The sequence below is a fragment of the Mesoplodon densirostris genome, chromosome 4 (genome assembly GCF_025265405.1).
Source record: "Mesoplodon densirostris isolate mMesDen1 chromosome 4, mMesDen1 primary haplotype, whole genome shotgun sequence".
NCBI lineage: Eukaryota > Metazoa > Chordata > Mammalia > Artiodactyla > Ziphiidae > Mesoplodon > Mesoplodon densirostris.
In genome coordinates this window covers 3,898,445-3,923,532 of record NC_082664.1, presented here as the reverse complement: position 1 = coordinate 3,923,532, position 25,088 = coordinate 3,898,445, and the positions used below count along the sequence as shown (strand labels likewise).

The 25,088-nt window shown below is 49.9% G+C and overlaps 1 protein-coding gene, 1 non-coding gene and 1 pseudogene across 7 annotated transcripts in view; all 3 read left to right on the top strand.

The window, feature by feature from the left end:
* Positions 1-25,088, top strand: part of TECPR2 (tectonin beta-propeller repeat containing 2) — a 98,291-nt gene that overhangs the window by 30,120 nt on the left and 43,083 nt on the right. For 5 of the 6 annotated variants that reach the window (XM_060095599.1, XM_060095600.1, XM_060095602.1 and 2 more), the window contains 9 exons: positions 7,034-7,346; positions 7,426-7,497; positions 9,055-9,187; positions 12,097-12,402; positions 13,311-14,284; positions 16,300-16,483; positions 18,575-18,748; positions 22,130-22,310; positions 23,497-23,638. In XM_060095599.1, the coding sequence (XP_059951582.1) occupies positions 7,034-7,346; positions 7,426-7,497; positions 9,055-9,187; positions 12,097-12,402; positions 13,311-14,284; positions 16,300-16,483; positions 18,575-18,748; positions 22,130-22,310; positions 23,497-23,638 (2,479 nt within the window). The remainder of the gene's footprint in view (positions 1-7,033; positions 7,347-7,425; positions 7,498-9,054; positions 9,188-12,096; positions 12,403-13,310; positions 14,285-16,299; positions 16,484-18,574; positions 18,749-22,129; positions 22,311-23,496; positions 23,639-25,088) is intronic. The other variant, XM_060095603.1, reaches the window with a different exon arrangement.
* Positions 1,770-6,163, top strand: LOC132489109 (mitochondrial import inner membrane translocase subunit TIM14-like; annotated as a pseudogene).
* LOC132489586 (small nucleolar RNA SNORA70) lies at positions 24,584-24,718 on the top strand. Its single transcript, XR_009531987.1, has one exon. It is a non-coding gene; the product is annotated as a small nucleolar RNA SNORA70 (small nucleolar RNA).

Below are 25,088 nucleotides of genomic sequence, written 5' to 3'. Positions count from 1 at the left end.
AAGGGGTCTGGGGTGGCTCCGGAGCAGCGGGCCGGGTGCTGGAAAGGAGGGCCTGAGCCAGCGCAGGGCGAGGGATGCTGCCAACCGCGTTATTCTAGGCGAGACGGAAAGCCAATGTGGGGGGGCTTCAGGCAGGAGAAGGACTGTCTGGGCTACCCTGGATCTGCCTGGAGACTTAGCTGGAGACGGGCAGGCAGGGCACAGTGAGGAGGCTGCTGCAGGAGCCCAGGAGTGGCACGAAGGCCTCGCCTGGGTACCCGGCCTGGAGGGGAGAGGGGAGGGGGATGGAGGGTAATGGGGTGAATCGGACGTAGGGGCCGACGGGGAGAAAGGAACAATAAGAAAGGGTTTCCGTGCCCTTGGCTAAAGCAACTAGACAGATGGTGAAGCCATTTAACTGAGATGGGAAGACCAGGGTTCAGGTCTAGGCTTCAGGAATTCTGTCTTGGGGCTGTTGCATCTGAGATGCCTGTTAGGTAACTAAGCAGGAATCACAGTCCAGTGTAACATATACAGGTTGGAAACTCAGGGAAGGGGTTTCGGCCAGAAATGAAAATGAGGTCATCAGATGCAGGTGACATGGAGACCTCTGGCCTTGGATGAGGTCACCCAGGGAGAGTGTTTATTCATTCAACATTGGAAAATCCTTACTTAGTATCTGCTGTGTGCCAGGCGCCCTTCTTAGTCTGGGGATAAATGGGTATGGAGCTAGCGAGGATGCCTGCCTTAGCGGGTGTGTGTTTAGGGCAGGTAAGTGGGTGGAGCCTGAGGGAGGATGGGAGGGGCGGCAGAAGCACTGCCTGTACGAAGGGTCGAGGAGCACAGGCCAGGTGCTGGGGGGCAGGGGCGCTGGGGGCGGCCCATCCTGTGGGCCCTGCTCAGGGGCTGCTTTATGCCAGTGCCATCAAGAGTCACGAGCGGCCGTGACCCGGGGGAGTCAGTCCTGCTGCTGCGTGAGGGGGGCGAGGGCAGCTGCGCAGGGAGGCCGGCGGGGGCTCCCGGGCGATTCAGGTGAGAGCAGGGCCTCACACCAGGCCGGGGTGGTGGGGGCACTTTGAAGGCAGAGCCAACAGGTGTGTTGGCTCCGGGGTGTGAGAGAGAGGATCCCTCGGAGACGGTGGCCTGAGCACTTGGCCAGGCCGGGCTGCCGGCTACTGGTGTCGAGAAGGCTGGCAGAGGAGCTGCGGCGATCTCGGGAAGCAGGTGGGGCCGCAGCTCTGCAGGCGGGGGCCGTTAGCCGGTAGACGGTGTTCAAAGCTCTGGGACGGAGGAGCTCACCTGGGGAGTGAGTGTCACTAGGGAACGGGGAGGCCTCGCATTCCGGGGCACTCCATTGCTTACATGTCAGGGAGAGCCGTGTCGGAGCCGCTGATCAGCCCCGAGAGGTGGACTGAGCCGGACCTTTGGCTCTGGCAACGTGGCGGTCGCGCGTGCCCGCCCTCGTGGGGCACAGGCCGTGGCATTGGAGGGGCTGAGGGAGGGCGAGTGGGCAGTGAGTGTAGGCAGGACTCTTTCTGTGTAGATGGGAGCGCAGAACTAGGGGGTGCCTGGAAGGGACCGCGCGGGCTGGCGAGAGGTTGGATGGAGCGTGTGGCGGCATGTTGGGTGGCTGCTGTGGGCGAGTGGGGAAGCCGGGCTCAGGGACAGGCGCAGGGAGTGCCGGGAGACAAGGTCGTCCTCTCCTGACCCAGTCTGCGAACCTCCTCAGGCTGGACAGAACAGCGTGTATGTTTCTCCCAGAAAATCTCAAAGTCCCCAGCCATCCCCCAATGTGTATTCCGTCTCGGTTCTCCTCTGTGTGTATGTTGGCGCCCTCCCCGTGCCTGTCGCTGTGTCCTGCGGTCCAGTCGGGAGGACCGTCCTGGGTCGACAGCGCCTGCTTGTTGCAGTCGGGGCCGGGTGTGGGGTGTGGAGCCTGCGCCCCCGCCAGAGCCACATCGTGCCCGTCTGGTGGCCTTTGGGTATTTGGCTGTGGAGACGATTGTCCCGCCTGTGGCTCGTTCTGCCATTTCAGGCTGTCTGTCTGTGCTCAGCATTATTATACATAAGTTAGAAAACACCATTTGCTGGTTAGAATTTGATCACTGGCAGCACTTCTTTCATATTAATGTGGCTCATAAAGGGAATTAAGGTGTCTTTTAAAGTCATCAGTGGTTTTTCTAGAAATCATCTCCACCAAAATTAAGAAACTAAGTTAATGGATTTATGATTTTAGAATCCTGCAGTGCTTAGAGCTTAAAAGTTGGAGTTTTTTGGGCTTCCCTGGTAACGCAGTGGTTGAGAGTCCGCCTGCCGATGCAGGGGACGCGGGTTCGTGCCCTGGTCTGGGAGGATCCCACATGTTGCGGAGCGGCTGGGCCCGTGAGCCATGGCCGCTGAGCCTGCGCATCCGGAGCCCGTGCTCTGCAACGGGAGAGGCCACAGCAGTGAGAGGCCCGTGTACCGCAAAAAAAAAAAAAAAAAGTTGGAGTTTTTGTGTCTGATTCAGAATGACAACAGCAAGTGCTGCAGAATCACCCTGCAGGCAGGTGGTGGCCGAGTCTGGGGTGGAGGACAGTTTGCACCCGACTGTAGCTAGTTATCCCCAACTTAACTGCCTTCTCTGAACCAGCTCCCGACACATTTCAGCAGCTCCTCAGAGGCAGCCCCATGCCAGGCCCCTGCTCAGCCTGTCCTTCCCTGGAGTGCCTGCTCCCCTTTCTCAATCTGGTCATTGTCCACTCAGTGACCGAGGTGTAGCCTTTGATGCCCAGGTCAAAACGTGTCCCCTTTGTCTGTAGTCCTCGAGCAGCCCTCTGAGCCTCAGAGATGGCACCTCGCAGATGTACATCTGCTGCAGGGCATTCTAAGACAGGGCTGAGACCTTCCTTTTCTGCATCCTTCACGTTGCCTGCAGCGCATAGTCTCTTGCATGGTTCAGGAGCTCACTAAATGTTTGTTAAAATGAACGCTTTAGTCACCTAAGGTGAAGTGTGACAGGAGATTTTTTTTTTAATAAATAAATAAATAAATATTTATTTATTTATGGCTGTGTTGGCTTCTGCACGCGTGCATTCTCTAGTTGCGGCAAGCGGGGGCTACTCTTCGTTGCGGTGCACGGGCTTCTCATTGCAGTGGCTTCTCTTGTTGCAGAGTGCGGGCTCTAGGGCGCAGGCTCAGTAGCTGTGGCGCACGGGCTTAGTTGCTCCGCGGCATGTGGGATCTTTCCAGACCGGAGCTCGAACCTGTGTCCCCTGCATTGGCAGGTGGATTCTTTACCACTGCGCCACCAGGGAAGTCCGACAAGAGATATTTAAGAGGACTTATTAGTAGAAGGAAAATAGATTTGAAAATTGGATCACCAAATAGAAATTGATTTGACAGGAAAGGCAGGAGGAAGAGGTTATAGGCTACTGTGCCAGAGCTCCTTTGGGTGTCTCTATTTAGAGAAGCTTTGCAGAACAGATCACTAAAGAAAAGAATCAGAACAGGATGCTGATTACGGAGCTGTCCATGAACGCTCTACAGTGTTCAGTTAGTCTAACGATCTCCATTCTTGTTTAGTCTAACAATTTTCAATCCAAAGCTGAATTTGATATTCAGTGTCCTCCTTGGACCCTGTCTGGAAGGATTTAGTTACTGAGGTGCCAAAGGGGTGTAGTGAGACGCTGAAGTGCAGGGAAACACCCAGATAACTTTATCTGCGTGCCTTTGTGAGATGGGCCCTGTGGATGCCTCCCTGGGGGTCGGGCGTGCTGTGTGTGCAGTGAGGGTGAGGAGAGGGCTCAGCACCCACAGGAGACACAATGGTAACGGGGGAATTAGAGGCAGTTGAGCGTTTGTGGGGACTTACAGTGTCACAAGCATTGCTTTCTTGTGTCTTCATAGATTGTCATTCAATCCTCACATCAACCTTTGAGATGGGAATTATTATCCCTGGTTTACAGACTAGGAAACTGAGATCCATACCACGTAGCTATTAAATGTCAGGGCTGGAAATTGAGCCCAGGTGTCGACCTAAAGCCAGTCCTCTTTCTACTGTTCAAAATCAGAGAAATACTTTGGAGAGAGAATCAGCAGGACTTAGGGTTAAACTGAAACTCTTCTTTAAATCAATCAAGTTTATTTATTTATTTATTTATTTTTGGCTGCATTGGGTCTTCGTTGCTGTGTGGGCTTTCTCTAGTTGAAGTGAGCGGGGGCTACTCTTTGTTGCGGTGCGTGGGTTTCTCATTGTTGTGGCTTCTCTTGTTGCAGAGCACCGGCTCTAGAGCACAGGCTCAGTAGTTGTGGCACACAGGATCAGTAGTTGTGGCACACGGGCTCAGTAGTTGTGTCTCATGGGCTCTAGAGTGCAGGCTCAGTAGTTGTGGCACATGGGCTTAGTTGCTCCACCGCGTGTGGGATCTTCCTGGGCCAGGGCTCGAACCCATGTCCCCTGCATTGGCAGGCGGATTCTTAACCATTGCGCCGCCAGGGAAGCCCCCAAACTGAAACTCTTAATATTTGAATTCTGGTGGACGTCTGAGATTTGGCAAAGATGTGGAGCAGTGAGAACTCATAGATTGCTGATGAGAGTACAGGCTGGTGTAAACACATTGGAAGAAGTTTGAAGTTGTCTTCCAAACTTGAATCTGCTTTTACTCAACAGCCCAGCAGTTACCCAACAATCCAGCAGTTCCACTTCTGAAGTATCCTTGACAAACTCTTAGCCTGTGTCCTCGGAGGTTATTTGCAGAAATGCTCATAATGAGCACTATTCAAAGCTAAGAAGTGGAAATAATTCAAATACCCTTCAACAAGAGGGGGAATAAATTGTGGAACGCTTTATAGCAGTGGAAATGAATAAGCTACAGCTTTTTTTTTAATCAACAAGGATAAATCTTAGAAATATTATGTTAAGTTAAAAGCAGTTGCAAAAGGATGCAAATAGCATCGTACTATTATTTTTATACAAATGGAAGGCAAACAGTACTAAATTATGTAGTGTTTAGGAGTACGTAGGTATGTGGTTAAACTATGGATAAATGCGAGGGAATAATGAACACAAAATTCAGGCTCGCAGGGCTTCCCTGGTGGCACAGTGGTTGAGAGTCCGCCTGCCGAGGCAGGGGACACGGGTTCGTGCCCCGATCCGGGAAGATCCCACATGCCGCGGAGCGGCTGGGCCCGTGAGCCATGGCCGCTGAGCCTGCGCGTCCGGAGCCTGTGCTCCGCAACGGGAGACGCCACAGCAGTGAGAGGCCCGCGTACTGCAAAAAAAAAAAAAAAAAATGTAGGGCTCACACATGGGGAACGGAGTGGGCAGGGACTCTTGGAGCCAGAGAGCATCAGCGATGTGACTACCAATTTATTTCCAAAGTTGAGGGATGGGTTCCTGGGTGTATATTTCATTATTAGGCTTCAAAGCACATATATTCTTTTGTTTGTGTTAGATATTTCATGATTTTAAAAATAGAAGAAAAAAAATAACCCAAGCCGGAGGATCAGACTGGATCAGACTGGAGACTGGTCCCTCTGACGGGTTAAGAGAAATTCTGAAAGTGCTGCCCCAATTCTGGACATAAAGCTCATTCACTGGGATGTTGGGATGAGCACAGCAGTCAGATGTTAGAAGGAACAGAATTTCAGAGCAGGGAGAGGATGGTCAGGCCTGGGTCTGTCACTTCTGCCTCCATTTCCTCTTCTCTGAAATGGGAGTCGTGATACTTCCCTCACAGGGCTGTGTTGAGGATTAAAGGGGAGTGGAGATAAAGCACTGTGTGCAGGGTAGAGGCATAGAGTTGGTGGGTTGGGATGAGCCACGCTCCAGGTGGAGCCGGGGAGCCGAGCGGGAACCACGGCCAGTACAGTGGTAGCGGTTGGACTGACCATTGCTGCCGCAGGCTTTGCATGGGGTTACGCTTTGCAAGCCATGAAGCATATGGAACCTCAAGTAAAACAAGTTGTTCAAAGTTTACCGAAATCTGCCTTCAGTGGTGGCTATTACAGAGGTGGGTTTGAACCCAAAATGACAAAACGGGAAGCATCATTAATACTAGGTGTAAGCCCTACTGCCAATAAGGGAAACATAAGAGGTGCTCATTGACGAATTATGCTTTTAAATCACCCAGACACGGGAGGATCTCCTTATATAGCAGCCAAAATCAATGAAGATTTACTAGAAGGCCAAGCTAAAAAATGAAGTAAATATGTGATAAATGTTAAGTTCTTACTCATTTATGTATATGAGTACCAGCTTTTTATAACAAAACGCCTCAAAGCTACACATTTTAAAAATTACCATAAGCTAAATGAAAGCCTTGGTATAAATTTGAGGATTTAAAATCGGATTATAGAATATTTGTAGGTTAATACTCAGCAATTATGGATAAATGCATGCCATTTGAAGTGTTGTTCATTACCCATTTGTCAAATAATTTGGTACCTATTTCAAGACAAAGTGAACAAGGTAGTCTCTCCCTGAAGGAATCCCCAATCTGATGGGAGACTGATAAAGTGATAATTAAAGTACAGTGTGATAAATATGATAGAATTAGCACAGGTTGTTATCGTAGGGGCTCATCTCATCGGGGCAGGAGGCTGTTCAAGGCACAGAGGACTCCCCCAGTCACTTAGAACCTTGAACTTAAAAGTGAATTTAGCCACAACTTAACCTCAGAAACTGATCTAGGTATGTATTTATCACTGTGTCAGTGATAAATCTAAATTGTTTCAGATTTCATACATTAAAAACTATAACAGCAGGATTTTTTTAAAAAAAAGAAAAAAGCACTGTGTGCAGTAACTGGAACGTGTGCTCAGCGGGGTGCACACTTCTGAGGATGCTGTAGGGAGTGCAAGACAGAGACCAGGTCCTCTGTGGCCTCAGGGTTGGCCAGGCAGTTCAGTTAACTAAAAAATACACTGTAGAAAAGGGTTCGAAAAAGAATCGATCTTGTTTTGGCTTAGTCCAGAAATTCTTGTTAGAGTTAATATCGGGGGTTGACAGCTAGCACTTTAAATCAGTCCATTCTCTTTCTTTCTTTCCTCCTTTTTTTTCTTGTAATTTCAGCACTGGGAAATTTGGTGCTTGTTTTATACCAGGACTTTGTAAGCAAAGTGATCTAACCTTGTACGCATCACGGCCTGGGCTCCGGCTGTGGAAGGCTGACATCCATGGGACCGTTCAGGCCACGTTTATCTTAAAAGATGTCTTTGCTGGAGGAGTCAAGCCTTTCGAGCTTTACCCGCGCCTGGAATCCTCTGACAGGGGAAGTTGCAGCTCACCCGAGAAACACCTGGGGCTTGTTTCATGTTTCTTTCAAGAAGGCTGGGTGTTGAGTTGGAATGAATATAGTATTTACCTTCTAGACACCATCAACCAGGTAAGTAAAGTGATTGTACCACATCTTTGGTGTCTAGAGGCAAGAGAATGTTTATGGACTATTCTGCTTCATTTCTCAGATGATAGAAGGAGCGGTGTTGATTCTGATGCTTTGCTTTTTCCATTGGGCCAGTCAAGGAGTCCAAGTGAAGGTTTGGTTGTTTTTATAGATTTGAAAAAATATTTGGTTTAAATATTCATAGTCCTGTCCCCTGCTAAGAAAGTGTGTGTGTTTTTTATTTAAGCACAAAACTAAACTTGTTCTTTATAATTTCTTTGGATCACGTATTTTCTGCCTACCAAATAACTGTGAGCGTATTAAATGAAAACTCAAACATGACGGAAACAGTAAGATAGGGACTCATTCCCCAAGGCCTCCGCAGGGCAACGCTGAGTTGGGCAGGGGGCTCTTTCTCTAGCTTTCTTTCCACCCTGTTCTTTTACCCTTATTTCTCCTACCCAAATGGAGCCACATTGTTTTGCCATTTTTTTCCCCACTTTACTTAATGATGTATTTGGACAACTTTCCAGTGTTATTTTTTTTCCCAGCATTATTAAATCATGGTAGAAAACAATTTCTGTTTAAATCAGGATGGTAAGAGGTTATTGCCAACAGAGGTGGAATTAGGAATTAAAAAAAAAAACTGTGTAGTTTCAGTTTTTTCTTAAGAGCAGAGCTTTTGCTGTTCTGTACGTCACCTCCTCACCCCACACCCCACCCCCATCCTACTCACGTTCTTCCTTCTTGAAGTCAGCAGGCCTCTAACAGACGCCCTTTTCTTTATAAGCAGAACTTCACTGTAGAAATCAAAGGGTTTTCTTAGTTGTGTGAACAGAAAATGAAATTCGTCTGCAAGACTTCTTTTTTTTTTTTTTTTTTTTTTTTTTTTTCTGCGGTACGTGGGCCTCTCACTGTTGTGGCCTCTCCCGTTGCGGAGCACAGGCTCCGGACGCGCAGGCTCAGCGGCCATGGCTCACGGGCCCAGCCGCCCGCGGCATATGGGATCCTCCCAGACCGGGGCACGAACCCGTATCCCCTGCATCGGCAGGCGGACTCTCAACCACTGCTCCACCAGGGAGGCCCCTGCAAGACTTCTTAATGATTGTTATCAGCCATGCCTGGTACTACTGGTTTAGTAGAAAGAAAAACTGACCTTTTTCTTCTTCCTGGGAGCACACATTCCAGCCCAGGAGAGACGTGCCAGGTGGGGGTTTGTGTGAAGTGCTGTGAGCTCTGAAGAGTCCTGGGCATTGCTGAGGAGGGTGAGCTTGTCAGGGACGCTTCCTAAGGAGGTGGCCTCTGAATCAAGTTGGAACTCTCCCAGTGAGCAAGGGTCAGGAAAAGAATTCAAGCAGAGCGTGTGACGTTATGGAGGAACAGGGCTGGGGTTTGGACAGGCCAGTTGATGCACCTGAAGCCAGACGAGGGCGATTAGGGAGCGGGGAGCCAGGCAGGGACCGGTTCAGAGGGTGGCTGAGAGGTGGGGAGAGACGGCTCGCTCAGTCTCATAAATTTCCTGGCAGGGTGTACGACTCAGTCACACATCCGTCAGATATTACCTAACTTTGGATTGAATTACCCTAAGTTTCAGAAGTCATGATAACGAAGAGCACTTGTTGGACTTACTTGGATTCCTACACATGCTTGTACGATTTGAACTGTTACTATTGCCTGGTTTTGTGATTTTTTTTTTTTTTTTTTTGGACAGGCCACAATTGCTGGTTTGGAAGGATCAGGTGATATCGTGTCTGTTTCCTGCACAGAAGATGAAATATTTTTCTTAAAGGGAGACAGGAACATTATAAGAATTTCAAGCAGGCCTGAAGGACTAGCATCAATAGGTTTGTATGTGTTGTAAAATGTTATAAAATGTATTTGTTACAAAATTTGTTATACAATGTGTGTAATTACAGTTTGTGATGTATAAAACGTACCATTTTTTGCTTGTTAAATGATTGTAGCTTTTTCAAAACAAGGAGGTGTTCAGAGGGTTTCCTTTGATTCTGAAAAGACGGTTTGTATTACTTTTCTTGAAGGTTACCTGCTTTCAGGCTTACATCAGCCAGGGTCTCACATTTGGTGGCGTTGCTTCTGTGGGTCTGGAGGTCAGGGAGGTTGGGTGAGTAGGCAGGAGAACTCGGCGCCCACCTGACTGATCTCCGTCCGACACTCTGAGACAGCCTGTGGGATTGATGCATAAGATTTTAGAACATTTCAGTCTGTCACCTGGGACAGGTTTTTTTACCTTTAACATAGTTCTTCCTCGTAGTATTGATTATTCTCTGTGCTTCTGACTTTTTTTGGTAATTCATATTTAAGCCCAAATTCTAATGCGCACAGAACCTTGCTCTGTGCTGTCGTGCACGCACACGGCCATGGCACTTCACGTATTTGTTCCTGGTGGTCGCAGCAACAGCTGTGTGGCCCCTGCCCCACCGCCCCTCCCCGCCTTGTCATCACTGAGTTGTGCTCACCGTCTTCCAGAGACTCTGCTCAGCACTTAACATTCACGATCTCGTCCAGTCCTCCGAACAGCCCCGTGCGGGAGGGCCCGATGCCCGAGGTGAGGGCGGTGCCCACAGATGCCAGCGCCTCGTGGGGCCTCTGAAGTTCACCGGGCAGTTGCACAGGCATCCTGCCCCCGCCTTTCCCTAACCAGGCCGCCTTCCTCCCTGGGGCTGGAGCGGCCTGGCCCTTCCTCGCTCACTGTGCCCCTGTCCGACGAGGCCTGCCCTCCTCGGGTGCTGCCCTCTGCACCCCTCCCCGTCATCATTCAAGGCTCGGCCGGTATCGCCGCGCTTTTGATAACTTCTTCCAGTCGCCTTAGTTGAGTCAGTCTCTCCTCACCGTGTTCCTGGGGCCCTTTTCCTGCTGCTCCTTGACTGCAGAGTCATTGACTTACCACTTACCTTACGAAAGAATAGATTTTTGATTGCAAGGCTCTCGTGACTCACCTTGTGGCCCTAACGCAGCACATGGTTTGAAGAAGGCCCTAGCACGTTAGTCAGTGGTGTCCTCCTTTCACAGATTAGAAAACTGAGGATTGGGGTAGTGCGTGACAAGCCCCAAGTCACCGTCCAGATTTCCGCTTCAGCCGCTGTCTCCCCTGCCTCGCCAGGTTAGAGGGCCCGCCCTGTGCCATGGCTGTGGGCACGCCACCGCTTCCCTTGGGTCTCTTGGCCACAGGGCCATCCTCGGTGTTTCTCCTCTGACCAGCGTCAGCTAATGTCTGAGTGACCGCAAGAGAGGCAGCGGGGATCCTGGGCAGGAAGTGGGGCTCCCTCCCTCCAGCACGGGAGGGAGCGGCCTGCCTGGGACACAGCTATAGCGTTTGTCTTTTAAACGTTAGAATACGAGGTTTGGCTGCTGGGAGAATATAAAAAACAGCCTCACTTTAGCCAGATATTTAGCCTCAAAAAGACGAAAATGAAGTACTAGCTGTCTCTGTCCTGAATTTATAATCTGCCAAGAGATGGCAGGAAGAGAGTGAATTACCTCTTAAGTCACAGAGCGCAAGTTGGGGCAAACATCATTCCAGGGCCGTAACTTTCATAGAAAGGGACTGAGCTCTACTCTTGAGCCTGTGAGCTGGGGGCCTTAACAGTGTCACCAAGGGGCAGTGCCACTTACAGGGGAGAAGTGACCAGGAGCCACGAGGCCAGTAGACTTCCTGCAGGCATGAAGATGCTCTGTAACTGCACTGCCCACACGTGGCTGCCGAGTACTTGAAATGTGCTGAGTGCAACTGAGGAACTGGATTTTAAGTTTTGTTTCATGTCAATGAATCTGAATTTAAGTAGCTACATGGCTGGTGGCTACTGTACTGGACGGTGCAGCTCCAGACCAAGATCTGCCTGTGTAATCTTGTGTGACCTTCTGCAAGTCACTTCCCTGCCCTGCTCATCCCCACTGTGCGCTCCGGAGCCTGCAGGCTGCCCTTGTGGCCCCCGGTCGAGGCAGGAATGCCCGCCCGTCTGGGTAAGGACCGTGTCTCCATGCCTAGAACGCGTCTGGCACGCAGTAGGTACTCGGTAACAAAAGGATGGCTGGATGGATCAAAATGGGCCCCAGTCCTGTGCTGAGGGTCCTGTGGCTGGAACCTCCTGGCATCGTGTTGAGAGGAGGACGTGTCCATGGAGGTGGGGGCAGAGCGCCAGGACCCACCACCCCACGGCCAGTCCTGCTCTGCGCTCTCTCCTCTTCACACATGACTCCTTTAATGAACTCCTCTGTTTTGAGTCTGCGCTAGTGAAAAATTACCTTTTCCTCCTTCAACTTTGAGAATTTTTATTATAAGTACATGTGTGTTTTTCAAAGGCCCCTGGAGTAGTTGTTTTTTGGCTGCACCACGGGCCCCGGCAGTGAAAGCACCAAGTCCTAACCACCGCACCACCAGGGAATTCCCTCTAAGCCCTTTTCTCTTCCTTATTATTATTTTTTTTCTAAGCCCTTTTTTAATAGGCATCTCACCTTTATATATTTGTGAGTTGAAGTGAGAAATGCTCTACCTTATGATAGTTCCTTACTTTGAGTTATTTACAAAAGACAGCTGCTGTGAGTTATTTTACTGATTTTGATACATGAACTTCCTGGAGAACAAAAACCATGTGTTGGAACCTGTTGTACAATCCTTTTAGTTTCGCTGGTTTCTCTGAATTTAGCAGGCTGGTATTTAGGGCTGGCAAACCTTAATAAGAGTACTCCATCTTTCCCTCCAGTAACCATGGTAAAACTGACTCTTCTTTCTCAGCGCGGGACGGTCTGGAAACGTCAGGATGCCCAGAGCAAGTCCATGGGCAGCGTGCGGAGAAGCCGCCGGGGGCCACGCCTTCCGAGACGAGGCTCAGAGGCTCTTCCGTGGCCAGCGAGCCCAGAAGCAGGAGCAGCTCGCTCAACTCCACCGACAGCGGCTCCGGGACGCAGGCGGCTCCCGAGCTGGGCAGGAGTGGCCAGCTCACCTCGAAGAGGTTCAGTGTGATCAGCTCAGAGGACTTCGACCAAGAGCTCATTGTGAAGCCCCTCAAAGTGAAAAAGAAGAAGAGGAAGAAGAAGACAGGTACCATCCACGGCAGAGCACACACGACCTCCTTTCGCGCCCGTGGGGCCTTTTACCAAACTCTGGGAAGGCTGCTGCTTGCTGAGTGAGCACTGCCCGTTATCTGGAAAGCACAGCAAGCGAATGTCTTTCCTCCTCGAAGGAGTTTTACTGTGAAATATTTATACGTTATACGCACACATAAAGCATTAAACTATAATGTAACATACCACCCTGCTTAACATGTCTGGGTGTTATACTTTTCAATAATTAAGTAAAAATTTCAGTTTATTCATATATATCATTTATTAGACCAGAGATTCTATAAACCTGGAAGGAAGGTCATGGAAATCTTTAGATGGATCAATTTATGTTCAGTGTAGGGTATGTCATCAGATATGGGCTTTTTTTTCTCTTTTTTTTTTTAGGCCGCACTGCATGGCTTGCAGGATCGTAGTTCCCCAACCAGGAATTGAACCTGGGCCCTTGGCAGTGGAAGCATGGAGTTCTAACCACTGGACTGCCAGGGAATTCCCAGATAGGGGATTTAACACTGAGTTTTAAAAAATTTTTTACTCCTTGGTGCCTGTTGAGCCTCTCTAGCTAAAGATCACTGCGATATTGAAGGAAAATGTTACCAGATCCCTTAGCATTTTAATAATTAAAAGAAATTGGTCTGTGATCCATTTGTTCCTTTGTTTTTCTTAGTTAACATTTCTTGAAAGAGGCCTCAGAGCCCATCAGTGTGTACAATATTTGCATCCATTTAAAACATCCCTGCATTGGGATAATTTGTACTTACGAGATTTATTCTTCACCAATTAGATATCCTTCTTTTAAAATGCTTTTATCTTAAGCCCAAATTTTGTTTTTTAGTTAGTGTCTTAACTAGATTCGTACCTAATCTTAAACGTTCTTCTTTTAAACAGAAGGTGGAAGCGGGACTACTTGCCCCAGTTCCCTTGAATCGACTCCCTGCTGGGAGTGTCCTGGTGATAGCCCCCAGTCCTCGAACACGGACCTGCTGTCCACGACCTCGAGTTTGGGTAGCATCGTGGATCAGTCCAGCACAGGGTCTCCTGACCAGGAGTGCAGTCTCAGTGGTGAGGCCAACAGTGTCCTGCCAGAATATAGCGACCCCGAAACGTTTAGTGTCTTGGAGGCGCCCCTCCCCGCCCCTGACTCACTGAATGAAGAAGGTGACAGAAGAACCGAAATCCCGCTATGTGATGGCGCAGGCGAGACGCAGCCGCCTGGCGGGGTGTTGAGTTCACCCTGGCATCCAAGGGAGGACGCGGAAGGAAGTGATGACGTCACGGAGCTCGAAGAGGAGCCCTGCCCCGTGGGCGGTGGGCCAGGGAGCACACAGTCACCCTGCCGAGAGCAGGGCAGCTCAGCGGAGGTCCGGGAGGCGGGGGGCACGGAGCCTGCTGAGCCCCAGAGCACTTTTCCGGAAGCCCCCCTCCCGGGCTCCCCCCCGGTGCCTTCCAGCCTCAACTGGGCGCCCAGTGCTGAGCAGTGGCTTCCAGGGACCAGAGCTGAGGAGCCCAGTGAAGAGCAGGGTTTCCGGAGGCACCTGGGGGCCCCAGGCCACCTCGGCTCGAGTCCGCGGCACGCTGCTGCTGACGATGACACAGGCCAGAAAGCAGTGGCTGCTTCCGAATGTGACTTGGGGAGTGCAGGAGGACGACGGCCTCGCAGGGTCTCTGCCTCGGTGGCCAGCGCCCGTGAGCAGCCCTCTCGGGACCAGGCGTTGACGTCCAGTGACGAGGAGGACATCTATGCCCATGGGCTGCCCTCTTCGTCCTCGGAGACGAGCGTGACAGAGCTGGCAGGGAGCCGCTCCCTGCAGGACCTGCGCCCGCCGGGCACAGACGAGCCTGGGCTGCTGAAGTCAGAGGAGGTATATGCGCTCCTTTCTTAAGGGAAATCATTGGCAAACTGATTATATTTTTCTGTTTATGCAAAGAAATTATATTCCTACTGTAAAACCCATATGCCAGAGGTGTTTGCAAGTCTGGCTTTGGGGGATTTCCAGCGCAGGGACCTAGAATGGCTTGGACTCCTGCTGACCTGTCACCCCTGCTCAGTTACCCACTTTACCAACAAAAGCAGCCTCTCCTTGTTGATTCCGGCGGGGCCGGCCCAGCACGGGCAGCTAGTGCTAGTCATCCCAGAGGACGGCTGGATTGGCCTGGGGGCCGCTCCCAGAAACCAGTGGCGAGAGGCCCGTCCACTTGTGGAGGGGAAGGCGCTGCCCCTCAGACGCGCGTCTCGAGGAGCCGTGTCTCCCTGATCTCCAGACAGCGGCGCCAGGGCTCCCCTGCAGGCTGTGCAGAAACCAGGTTTCGAGTGTCCAGTTTCCTGGGTTGGGTTCTACCTAGCCTATGCAATTAAGAGACGATTATTAGCTATTCTTGGTCATTTTATATAAAAAAGTGGCTTTTAAAAAGTGCTTGTTTTCCTTAGCAAGTAATTATTATTTAGATGTATTTGGTTTCAAAACTAACTGTGTATTGTAACCCTTCCTGCTAAGTGGATGTGAGGTGTGGATTATGCTTGTGAACTTACAGCCACGTGTGCTTTCCCCAGATGTGCCTCTGGATTCTCTCCATCCTAATGATGTGTGGCATTGGGGCAGCTCTCACCATGTGCCAGGTGCCACGCTAAGCACTTTACAAGTTTAACTCATATACTTCTCTAAAAACAAAACCCACGAACTAGGTGCTCCCGTTTCACAGGAGGACGTGGAGACTCAGACAGTTAAGTGGCTTCTCACCAGGTCGCATGGCAGGTGGGGCCAGGACCGTCTCTCCCAAACCTCTGTGCTGTCTGTCCTACCTCGAAAGTGAAACGTCCTGCTTATTTGTTTTAAGACAGAATGCCCTTTCACTCAGTCTTCCGCGCATTCACCCTTGCGTGAGTGCCTTCGGCTGCCAGACTGTGTCGGGCGCTGGGGAAACTGCAGTGCCCGTGACAGGCAGTCGTGGACCTCAAGAGTCCTGGACGTGTGTGCAGATCCTCCCAGTTGAGTGGAACTGGGCAATGGTGATGAGCAAAGTGCAGGCGGGGCGCGGCGCCCACAAACCATGGCAGGGGCCAAGCAGCTGAGGCCGAGGGCGTGGGCAGTTGGCATTCTAGACCAGAACTTTAGAAAAGTCCTAGGTGAGAGGGCACCTGGTACTTTGAGGACCTCCCCCAGCCTTCACCACTCCCCCGCTTGTCCCCCTCCAGAGAGCTGGAAAGCCACCTTTTGTTGCGTTGGGGGTGGGTAAGGCGTGTCCTGGTGAGCCAGGGCCAGATCGAGAGGGGTTGGGTGCCATACTCTGCGAAGCAGTGAACGTCCATGTGTGGGTGATTGTGCAAATACATGGGTTTCTTTTGCAGTTTTGGAAAGCTGTTAAAGTACACACTTTATTTAGCTTTGGTTTTTAAAAGAACCCTAACATCTAAACCTTAGTCTACAAGATTCAGTCAGGCAGTGTCTTGGCTAGATTTCCATCAGCCACATGATGTGCCACGTGTCCGATGATCGGATCAGCGCTTAAAAAAATATGGTGAAAAAAACAAAGATAGTGGTAATGCCATTTCTCCTAACACATCTGTAATGATTAGCTGTGCAAAAAATCAATTTGCATACAAGTGGGAAGTGAGGTATCCCTGTAGAATAAAACCAGATCCTTTGAATGTAAGCATTAGGTGAGGGAAGAGGCTGTAGTATCTGTGACAGGGTGTTATCCAGGAACGTTATGGGGTCTTTGTGGGGGACAGCTGCTCCCACTTCACTGTGTTTCTCTTAGAGCTGGTCCAGAGATAGAGGGCCGACTTGAGTGATTGCACACTTTTCTTATTGACGACAGTACGACACATGCAGCTGTGTCCTCTGCCGCAGAACTCAGCAGGCTCTGTCCTTGTTAGTTTGCAGAAAGCTGGATGGGTTACTCCGGGCCGGGCTACGGCATTCTCAGCTTGGCGGTCTCCGAGAAGTACATTTGGTGCCTGGACTACAAAGGCGGCCTGTTCTGCAGCGCGTTGCCGGGCGCTGGGCTGCGCTGGCAGAAGTTTGAAGATGCCGTCCAGCAGGTGGCAGTCTCGCCCTCAGGTTCGCCTCCCAGCTCCCTACTTCTTGCCCCAGGTGTAGACGCCCGAGCACACAGGGACCAGTCCATTCAGCGGACTTGCCTTTTCCCTGCAGGTTTGAGGGGTTTTCTCCAAAGAACGCGGATTGCTGCATTTGACATCAACTGAAAATAGCGTAATTGCAGTTCAGTTTTTGGTTTTTTATTAATTGCAGTGGTAACGCATGAACATGTGTTGTAAGTTATACAAATAGCTTGCATTTTTGAGGTTGTTTTTTAGAAATATTAACATACAAATGCCTGATAAAAATAAATCTGTTTCTGTTTCTTAGTGTTGTTGTTTTAAAACTTATTTGTTTATTTATTTTTGGCTACATTGGGTCTTCGTTGTGGTGTGTGGGCTTCTTGCGGTGGCTTCTCTTGTTGGGGAGCACAGGCTCTAGGTGCACGGGCCTCAGTAGTTGTGGCACGTGGGCTCAGTAGTTGTGGCTCCTGCGCCCTAGAGCACAGGCTTAGTAGTTGTGGCGCACAGGCTTAGTTGCTCCGCGGCATGTGGGATCTTCCCGGGCCAGGGCTCGAACCCATGTCCCCTGCACTGGCAGGTGGATTCTGAACCACTGCACCACCAGGGAAGTCCCTTAGTGTTGCTTTAAAGCAACTGAACTAATGAAGATGGGCCCGTGGTTGTGTTGGATAAGTTTGGATTGTTTGGTTTCTTTCTTAGAAATTATTCTGTAATGAGCTATATATATGCTTTGGGTGAATAATCTACTCCCTGACTGTGAAAAGAAAATGCCTTCCTTCCTTCATGCCATGATCAGGCCATTTTCAGTGAGCTGGAGCAGACGCTTCCTGGATGAGGTTCCACCCCCTCATCTGTACAGAATAATTTGCTTGTTTGTCACAATGTTGGCCGCTTTACCTATTTGGGGGATGGCGAGTGGAACAGCAGTGTGTATGTGTATCGTAGCTGGTTTACTGTTAGGACGTTGGAATGCAAGGCAGACAACACTGAGCCTGTGACCTCTCCTCGCCCTCTGTGCTTTGAGATGGATTTCCTCTAACTCTCTTGGTCTTTGTCACTATGTAAAATACCAGTTTGTTCAGGGTTGTTTTGTTCTCTTTACCTCTTTGAAAAATATTTTTCCTTAGAGACTAAGGTAATAGCCTGTCCCATTAGCTGGCTTTATATAATTATGGGTTTTAATTCTTTTCCTCTCATTTACCTTTGGGTACATCTCCCCAGCCATTTATCAACTTTGTTTTTTTCCTGATTATATGAATTAACTGTGTGTTTCCAAACCGTTCAGTCTCGCGCTGCTCTAGCAGGAGCTCTGTCTCCACCAGGGTTGGTGCTCTGGCTGAGCGGTCCTGCAGGGCCCCGTCCAGCGTGGGCACCCCGGGGGCCGCGGGCTTGGCCGCCGCCTCGCTTCCCACGCCTCCCTCGGCACCTCGCGCCCGAGCCTCTAGTCCAGCCCTCCGTGCTCTTGGTGACTGGGGGTTTCTTAGCCGCCACCTGCCTCTCCATAGACGGCCCTGCTGTCTGCCCGTCCCCTTCCCTCCCCTTCTTCTGTGTATCGCAGCCCCTTTCTGAGTGAAAACAGGGACAGCCCAGCTCAAGTGCTTCCTTTCCGTCGGCACCTTCTCCGTTTGGCTGGTCCAGAATTGACGCACTCCCTTTGAACCCCTGTAGGACTTTCAGACTTTCTCAGGACACTACCTGTGCCTCCTGAAGGTCGTTCTGGGTCCTCACCTGGCACACCTGTCTTCTGTGCGATGGGTGCCTCTGATGCGCCAGCTCTGTGTGCTGTGTCCTGGATACAGTCTCACCTGCTGCCTTCCTAGCAGCCTGTATGGGGCAGACGATCCCATTTCACAGATGAGGAAATGAGGCTTGGAGACACTGAGTGACGTGACGCCCAAGCCACACGGTGGGGGTGGGGCGGTGGCAGGGGTTCAGACCTCGGCGCCGCAGGCTCTGTCCCCATTCGGGGTAGAAGCAAAAGCGGGAGGTGTTGTAGAAATTTCTCTTCCCCACAGCACCCAGAATGGACTTTTGGGGGTGAACATTCTCAGTATTTATTGGACAGTGAATATAATTTTTACTTCCACAGGAGCCCTTCTCTGGAAGATTGAACAGAAATCTAACCGAGCCTTTGCTTGTGGAAAAGTGACCATCAAGGGGAAGCGTCACTGGTACGAAGCTCTGCCCCAGGCGGTGTTTGTGGCCTTGAGCGATGACACGGCCTGGATCATCAGGACAAATGGGGACCTGTACCTACAGACAGGTAGCTGCAGGCGGCGCCCCAGCACCCGTGGGATCTGGTGTGATTGCGCTTTGGTAGCGACGTGCTTAGAGACAGTGACCAAGAAGCTAGAAGTCAATTTAAATGAAAACACTTCTGGAAAGAGAGTATTTGCCGTTGGAATCTATTAGCAGTTTTCTGCTACTGACTCACATTCAACCCAGGACAAATTTAGGGCAGGAATTAATAGAATTATTTAGCGAGGCACAGAAACAGAATCTTATTCTCCTTACGGCTCGCCATTGCGTATCCCTTATCCTGCAATATCAGATCTGAAGAGGAAAGGATAACGGAGAAATGGCCTTAAAATCATTGTTCCCTTTAACTTATGGCTGGATTTTTCAGCCAGGTCAAAGCCCTGCTGCTATACGCTTATTTACACGTGGGTCAGGAAAAAACAATGAGAAATAATTTGCTCTAAATAGCAGTTTATCTCATCCTAGGAAACTGCCCTGAGCGGGGGGACCTTTAGCAGCTGGAAGAGACACAGTGGGACTTGTTTTTTAAAAATAAACTGTAATGAGAGTCAGTGTTTACGTACTGTCAGCAGAATGAGATATGGGTTTCCAAAAGCAATGTGATTCACCAGTACCTGGAAACGATTACGGGGCAGGAGCTCTTTTTTGGATGTCAAGAGGCCGTATTAGATTTATGTAAATATCAATCTTTTAACCATTTAATATTGCTGATTCCAAGAAAAGGTTTTTTCTTTTTTTAATAGATTTTATTTATTTATTTATTTATTTATTTATTGGCTGCATTGGGTCTTCATTGCTGTGCGCAGGTTTTCTCTGGTTGTGGTGAGTGGGGTCTACTCTTGGTTGGGATGTGAGGGCTTCTCATTGTTGCAGAGCACAGGCTCTAGGCGTGAGGCTTCAGTAGTTGTGGCATATGGGCTTCAGTAGTTGTGGCTCATGGGCTCTAGGACGCAGGCTCAGTAGTTGCGGCGCACGGGCTTAGTTCCATGGCATGTGGGATCTTCCCCTACCAGGGCTCAAACCCGTGTCCCCTGTGTTGGCAGGTGGATTCTTAACCACTGCACCACCAGGGAAGCCCCCCAAGAGAAGGTTTTAATCTCTGTTATGAACTGTCAGCCAGGGATGATTCTCTGAGATTTTTTTTTAACATCTTTTATTAGAGTATAATTGCTTTACAATGGTGTGTTAATTTCTGCTTTATAACAAAGTGAATCAACTACACATATACATACGTCCCCATATCTCCTCCCTCTTGCGTCTCCCTCCCACCCTCCCTATCCCACTCCTATAGGTGGTCACCAAGCACTGAGCTGATCTCCCTGTGCTATGCGGCTGCTTCCCACTAGCTACCTGTTTTACATTTGGTAGTGTATATATGTCCATGCCACTCTCTCACTTCGTCCCAGCTTATGCTTCCCCCTCCCCGTGTCCTCAGGTCCATTCTCTACGTCTGCGTCTTTATTCCTGTCTTGCCCCTAGGTTCTTCAGAACCTTTTTTTTTTTTTTTAGATTCCATATATATGTGTTAGCATACGGTATTTGTTTTTCTCCTTCTGACTTCACTCTGTATGACAGACTCTAGGTCCATCCACCTCACTACAAATAACTCAATTTTGTTTCAGTTTATGGCTGAATAATATTCCATTGTATATATGTGCCACATCTTCTTTATCCATTCATCTGTTGATGGACACTTAGGTTGCTTCCATGTCCTGGCTATTGTAAATAGAGCTGCAGTGAACATTTTGGTACATGACTCTTTTTCAATTATGGTTTTCTCAGGGTATATGCCCAGTAGTGGGATTGGTGGGTCGTATGGTAGTTCTATTTGTAGTTTTTGAAGGAACCTCCACACTGTTCTCCATAGTGGCTGTACCAATTTACATTCCCACCAACAGTGCAAGAGTGTTCCCTTTTCTCCACACCCTCTCCAGCATTTACTGTTTGTAGATTTTTTGATGATGGCCGTTCTGACTGGTGTGAGGTGATACCTCATTGTAGTTTTGATTTGCATTTCTCTAATGATTAATGATGTTGAGCATCCTTTCATGTGTTTGTTGGCCATCTGTATATCTTCTTTGGAGAAATGTCTATTTAGGTCTTCTGCCCATTTTTGGATTGGGTTGTTTGTTTTTTTGGTATTGAGCTGCATGGGCTGCTTGTAGATTTTGGAGATTAATCCTTTGTCAGTTGCTTCGTTTGCAAATATTCGATTCTCTGAGATTGAAAGCCCTTGAACATCTGGCTCGCTCTCAGATGTGGGAGAGCCGGCATCCTAGCAGCTCCTGCTTGAGCCCAGAGGGCAGCCTGGCCGGCTCTGGGCCACATGCTGGCCCTGGTCTCTCCAGCCTTGTTCCTATGTCTCCCTTGAAAGTGAAAAATAGCTGGAAAAGCATACGCATGTCCAACTTCCAGTGGCATCTGAGTTTCGTTCCTGCTGGGGAAACAGGGTGCTTCTGGCCTGGGGGTGAGGAGGGCCTTAGGAGTCACCTGGGCAGTGGTTGCAGACAAGCTCAGACCACCCAGAGCTCCTGGGTTAGAGTCTCCAGGGTTGTCCTGAGGGTTTGCAGTGTAAGAAGTCCAGGAGGTGATTCCTACCTAGCTGAGTTTGAGGAAATGCAGCCCAATGACTGTGATACCGTAGGGTGCTGTTGTGATCAGGCAGGAAGCATGCTGAGTTCCGAGACCTGACTGCAGGCTGAGGCTGCGGAATAATACGGGGCTTTAGGTAACAGCTGTTGTGCCAGCTCCCTTGGGAGTGGCCTTGAAGCTCGTTAGACAGAGGTTGCAAAGAGGCGGGGGAAGAGCCCTGGATGGGGAGTCGGGGACCCTGAGCTCTGGCCCTCACCTTCCATCTAGGAAATTCGGGGTTTTCATTTTAGTAGTGGAAACCCCACGTACCACATACAAAGCAGGGGGAGGGGAACCACCCTGTTGGAGGTGCCCTGCAGAGGATGCCTGGAGCCCTCAGATCCCTGTGGGTCCAGTGGCAGCTGAGGCTCTGAGGGGCGTGGCCACAGAAGACGTCCCTTGGTACTGGCTCCTCTCGGCCTGGGCCCTCCTGGCTCCGGAGCTGGCTGCTCTCCCGCACTGGGCTTTCACGTTCTTTTGGAACATTTTTAGCTACTCTGGGACACCAGAGGATTCGAAATTGTTATTCCTCCAGTTTTCAAAGAGCGTCTGAGAACAGTTCAGGTGGATATTATATTTAAGCACAATCTAAGTATTTTATGTTGACTAGACCTTAAAAAGAGAAAGTACTTATTATGGATATATTAAGGGTATAGCAAAATACCAAAAAAGAAAAATAAGCAAACGGAATGAAAATGAGGTGTGAAGTCCTGATTGTGTGTCTTTGGGGGCTTCCTGTCCTTCTCCCCGGCAGGTCTCAGCGTGGATCGCCCCTGTGCCAGAGCCGTAAAGGTTGACTGTCCATACCCACTGTCCCAGGTCGCAGCCCGAAACAGCGTGGTGTGGGCGCTGACGGAGCAGAGGGTCCTCCTGTACCGGGAGGGTGTAAGCAGCTTCTGTCCCGAGGGGGAGCACTGGAAGTGTGACATCGTCAGGTATCGGGGAGGAGCACACCCATTTGCAGCGTCCTGTTTGTCCCACTGTCTGTTCTTTGTCAACTTGACTCTTCTTAAGCGACCCATGTGAGCCTCTCCTGGGCAGAACTGGTTCCCTGAAGGTTTTCAAGGTCGTGGTGTTCCCTGGGATTGCCAGAGCCAATTTCAGCAGCCTGACCTTGAAGACACTCTGTGCCTCCTTCTGACTGGCAGACTGGACGTTGGGTCAGAGCTCAGTTTTTAAAATGTTACTGCCCTCGTGTGTAATCTCAAGCCCCACACGGTCACGAGTCTCTCATGATGGTCTTTCTAGAGAACTGCCCAGTGTCAGACAGTTTCTGTTTAGAGTCTCAGATGACTTAGGGCCAAATATTTTTCTTTATTATCCTCCTAGTCAGTTGAAATTAATCTGAATTGCAGTTTATTTGGTTACTTTCTACCAGTCAGAATTTTAATTAAAGAATTACTGTCAGATCATTTTGCTGGTGTGAAATTATCAGTAGTCTTTAGAAAAATTAGATTAGGATATTCTCGGTTTGAATTGAGCAACCCAGTAAACTTGAGGGAACACCGGTTGTGAGCGCTGAGTGAATGTGACCCTGCCCTGCCCTCGACAAGCTCCCCATCTGGGGCAACCAACGCCAGTTAGTGTAGCTGGTCCTGAGCCGGAGACGGACGCACAGCTCCGAGGACGCCTCGGCTCCCCCTGCAGAGGTCAGGCAGGCACCGCGCGGAGTGGACCCTTAGCTCAGCCTCGAAGCTGGCAGGGACGTCACCGGCTGGGTGGGAGGAGGGCATTGCCCGCAGAGTGAGCAGCGTCTGCCAGGCTGCAGCTGCCCAACACAGCCTGGCACGCTGCGGAGTTTCTGTTCACTTAATTGGTGAAGGCAGGGGTTGGGCCGCTCGGGGCCTGGAATCCCTCACGCGCCTGCTCTCTTCTTCCCTGGGTTAGTTTCCCTTAAGAGCTCCCCCTACTGTCCTGGGCCTTCAGGGACTCTTTCGGACACCCCCTCGCTTCGGAACAGTATGTGTCGCACAGTCGTTTAACTCGAAACTCGAGCTTCCTTCCTCGGATCTTGTCTCTTGTCCCCCACTGAGCCCCCCAGGATGCTTGATGCCGGCATCCTAGACACACTGGGGGCCATGAATGCAGGTGCTGACTCCACGCTCTCTTCCTCGTTTCCAGTGAAAGGCAGGCTTTGGAACCTGTCTGTATCACTCTCGGCGACCAACAGACCCTGTGGGCCCTGGACATCCGAGGACACCTGTGGTTCAGAACTGGCGTCGTTTCCAAGAAGCCCCAAGGGGATGACGACCACTGGTGGCAAGTAGGTGTTGAGCTCCCGGGCCACGTGCCTGGGCGCCTCCCTGAGTTGGGGGCTCTGCTCTCCCTCTTACAGCCCCTCTCTTTTCCCTAAAGAGATCGGGGGCTTGGAGTAAATAAACAGTGTTCGCTTTTACTATTGGATGAGTTAGACTTTGCTGTATTTGAGCACACGAGAAATATCAGGGCACAACAAGGCTCTACTGTATTCCATATCCTATGATAAACCGTAATGGAAAAGAATATTAAAAGAAAAAGAATGTATACATATGTATACCTGAATCACTTTGCTGTACAGCAGTAACTAACACAACATTGTAAATTAGCTATACTTCAATTTAAAAAAAAAGAATTATCAGGGATTTCATCACAGGAGGTAACTTGTGAAGCTCTCTCTGCTTAAATATGTAGGCTTTGTTTATTTATTTTTTAATTTTGGTGTTATTTAGAAATTTGTCATTATATGCCAAATAAATCCAGTGATAGCCATTTGAAGACCTAGATAATAATAATGATTAATTCTGGAGGAATGTACTAAGAAGAAAAGAGATTAGACAATAGATGTGAAAAACCCAACCCACAATTAAAATTCACTATCTCTGCTTGTACGAAAGGCCTCGTAAGTAAATGGTATTTCAATGAAGAAAGGGGAATTTTCCCACATGCCCCCAGAAAAGTAAACACTTTGAGAAATAGTAAGGTAGGGGCTTCCCTGGTGGCACAGTGGTTAAGAATCCACCTGCCAATGCAGGGGACATGGGTTCGAGCCCTGGTCCAGGAAGATCCCACATGCCGCGGAACAACTAAGCCCATGCACCACAACTACTGAGCCTGCACTCTAGAGCCTGCGACCCACAACTACTGAAGCCCGCACGCCTAGAGCCCATGTTCCACAACAAGAGAAGCCACTGCAGTGAGAAGCCCACGCACCGCAACCAAGAGTAGCCCTTTGCAGCCAGTTAAGCCGACTGTGCTCTTTTCCGCATGGGGGCCCGGTGCGCAATGGCTGCAAACAGCAGCCTCCTCGGTAGTGTATGCAGCCTGTTGCCTGTATGGGTTACCCTAAGGGACCTTGGAGACAGCCCTTCCCAGTGGACATTAATGACTGGCATGCTGTCCCCAATCTAGGCTCCAGACAGGTATGCATGGTGCCTTTGGAAAGCCCCAGGGCACAGTGGCCAGGGTCCACATTGGCCAGCTCTTAGTGTCCATCCACACCAAGCTGCAGAACAAGGAGCATGTGATTGAGGCCCTCCGCAGGGCCAAGTTCAAGTTCCCTGGCCGCCAGAAGATCCACATCTCCAAGAAGTGGGGATTTACTAAGTTTAATGCAGATGAATTTGAAAACATGGTGGCAGAAAAGTGGCTCATCCCATATGGCTGTGAGGTCAAGTACATCCCTAATCGTGGCCCCCTGGACACATGGCGGGCCCTGCACTCCTGAGAGGCTTGGC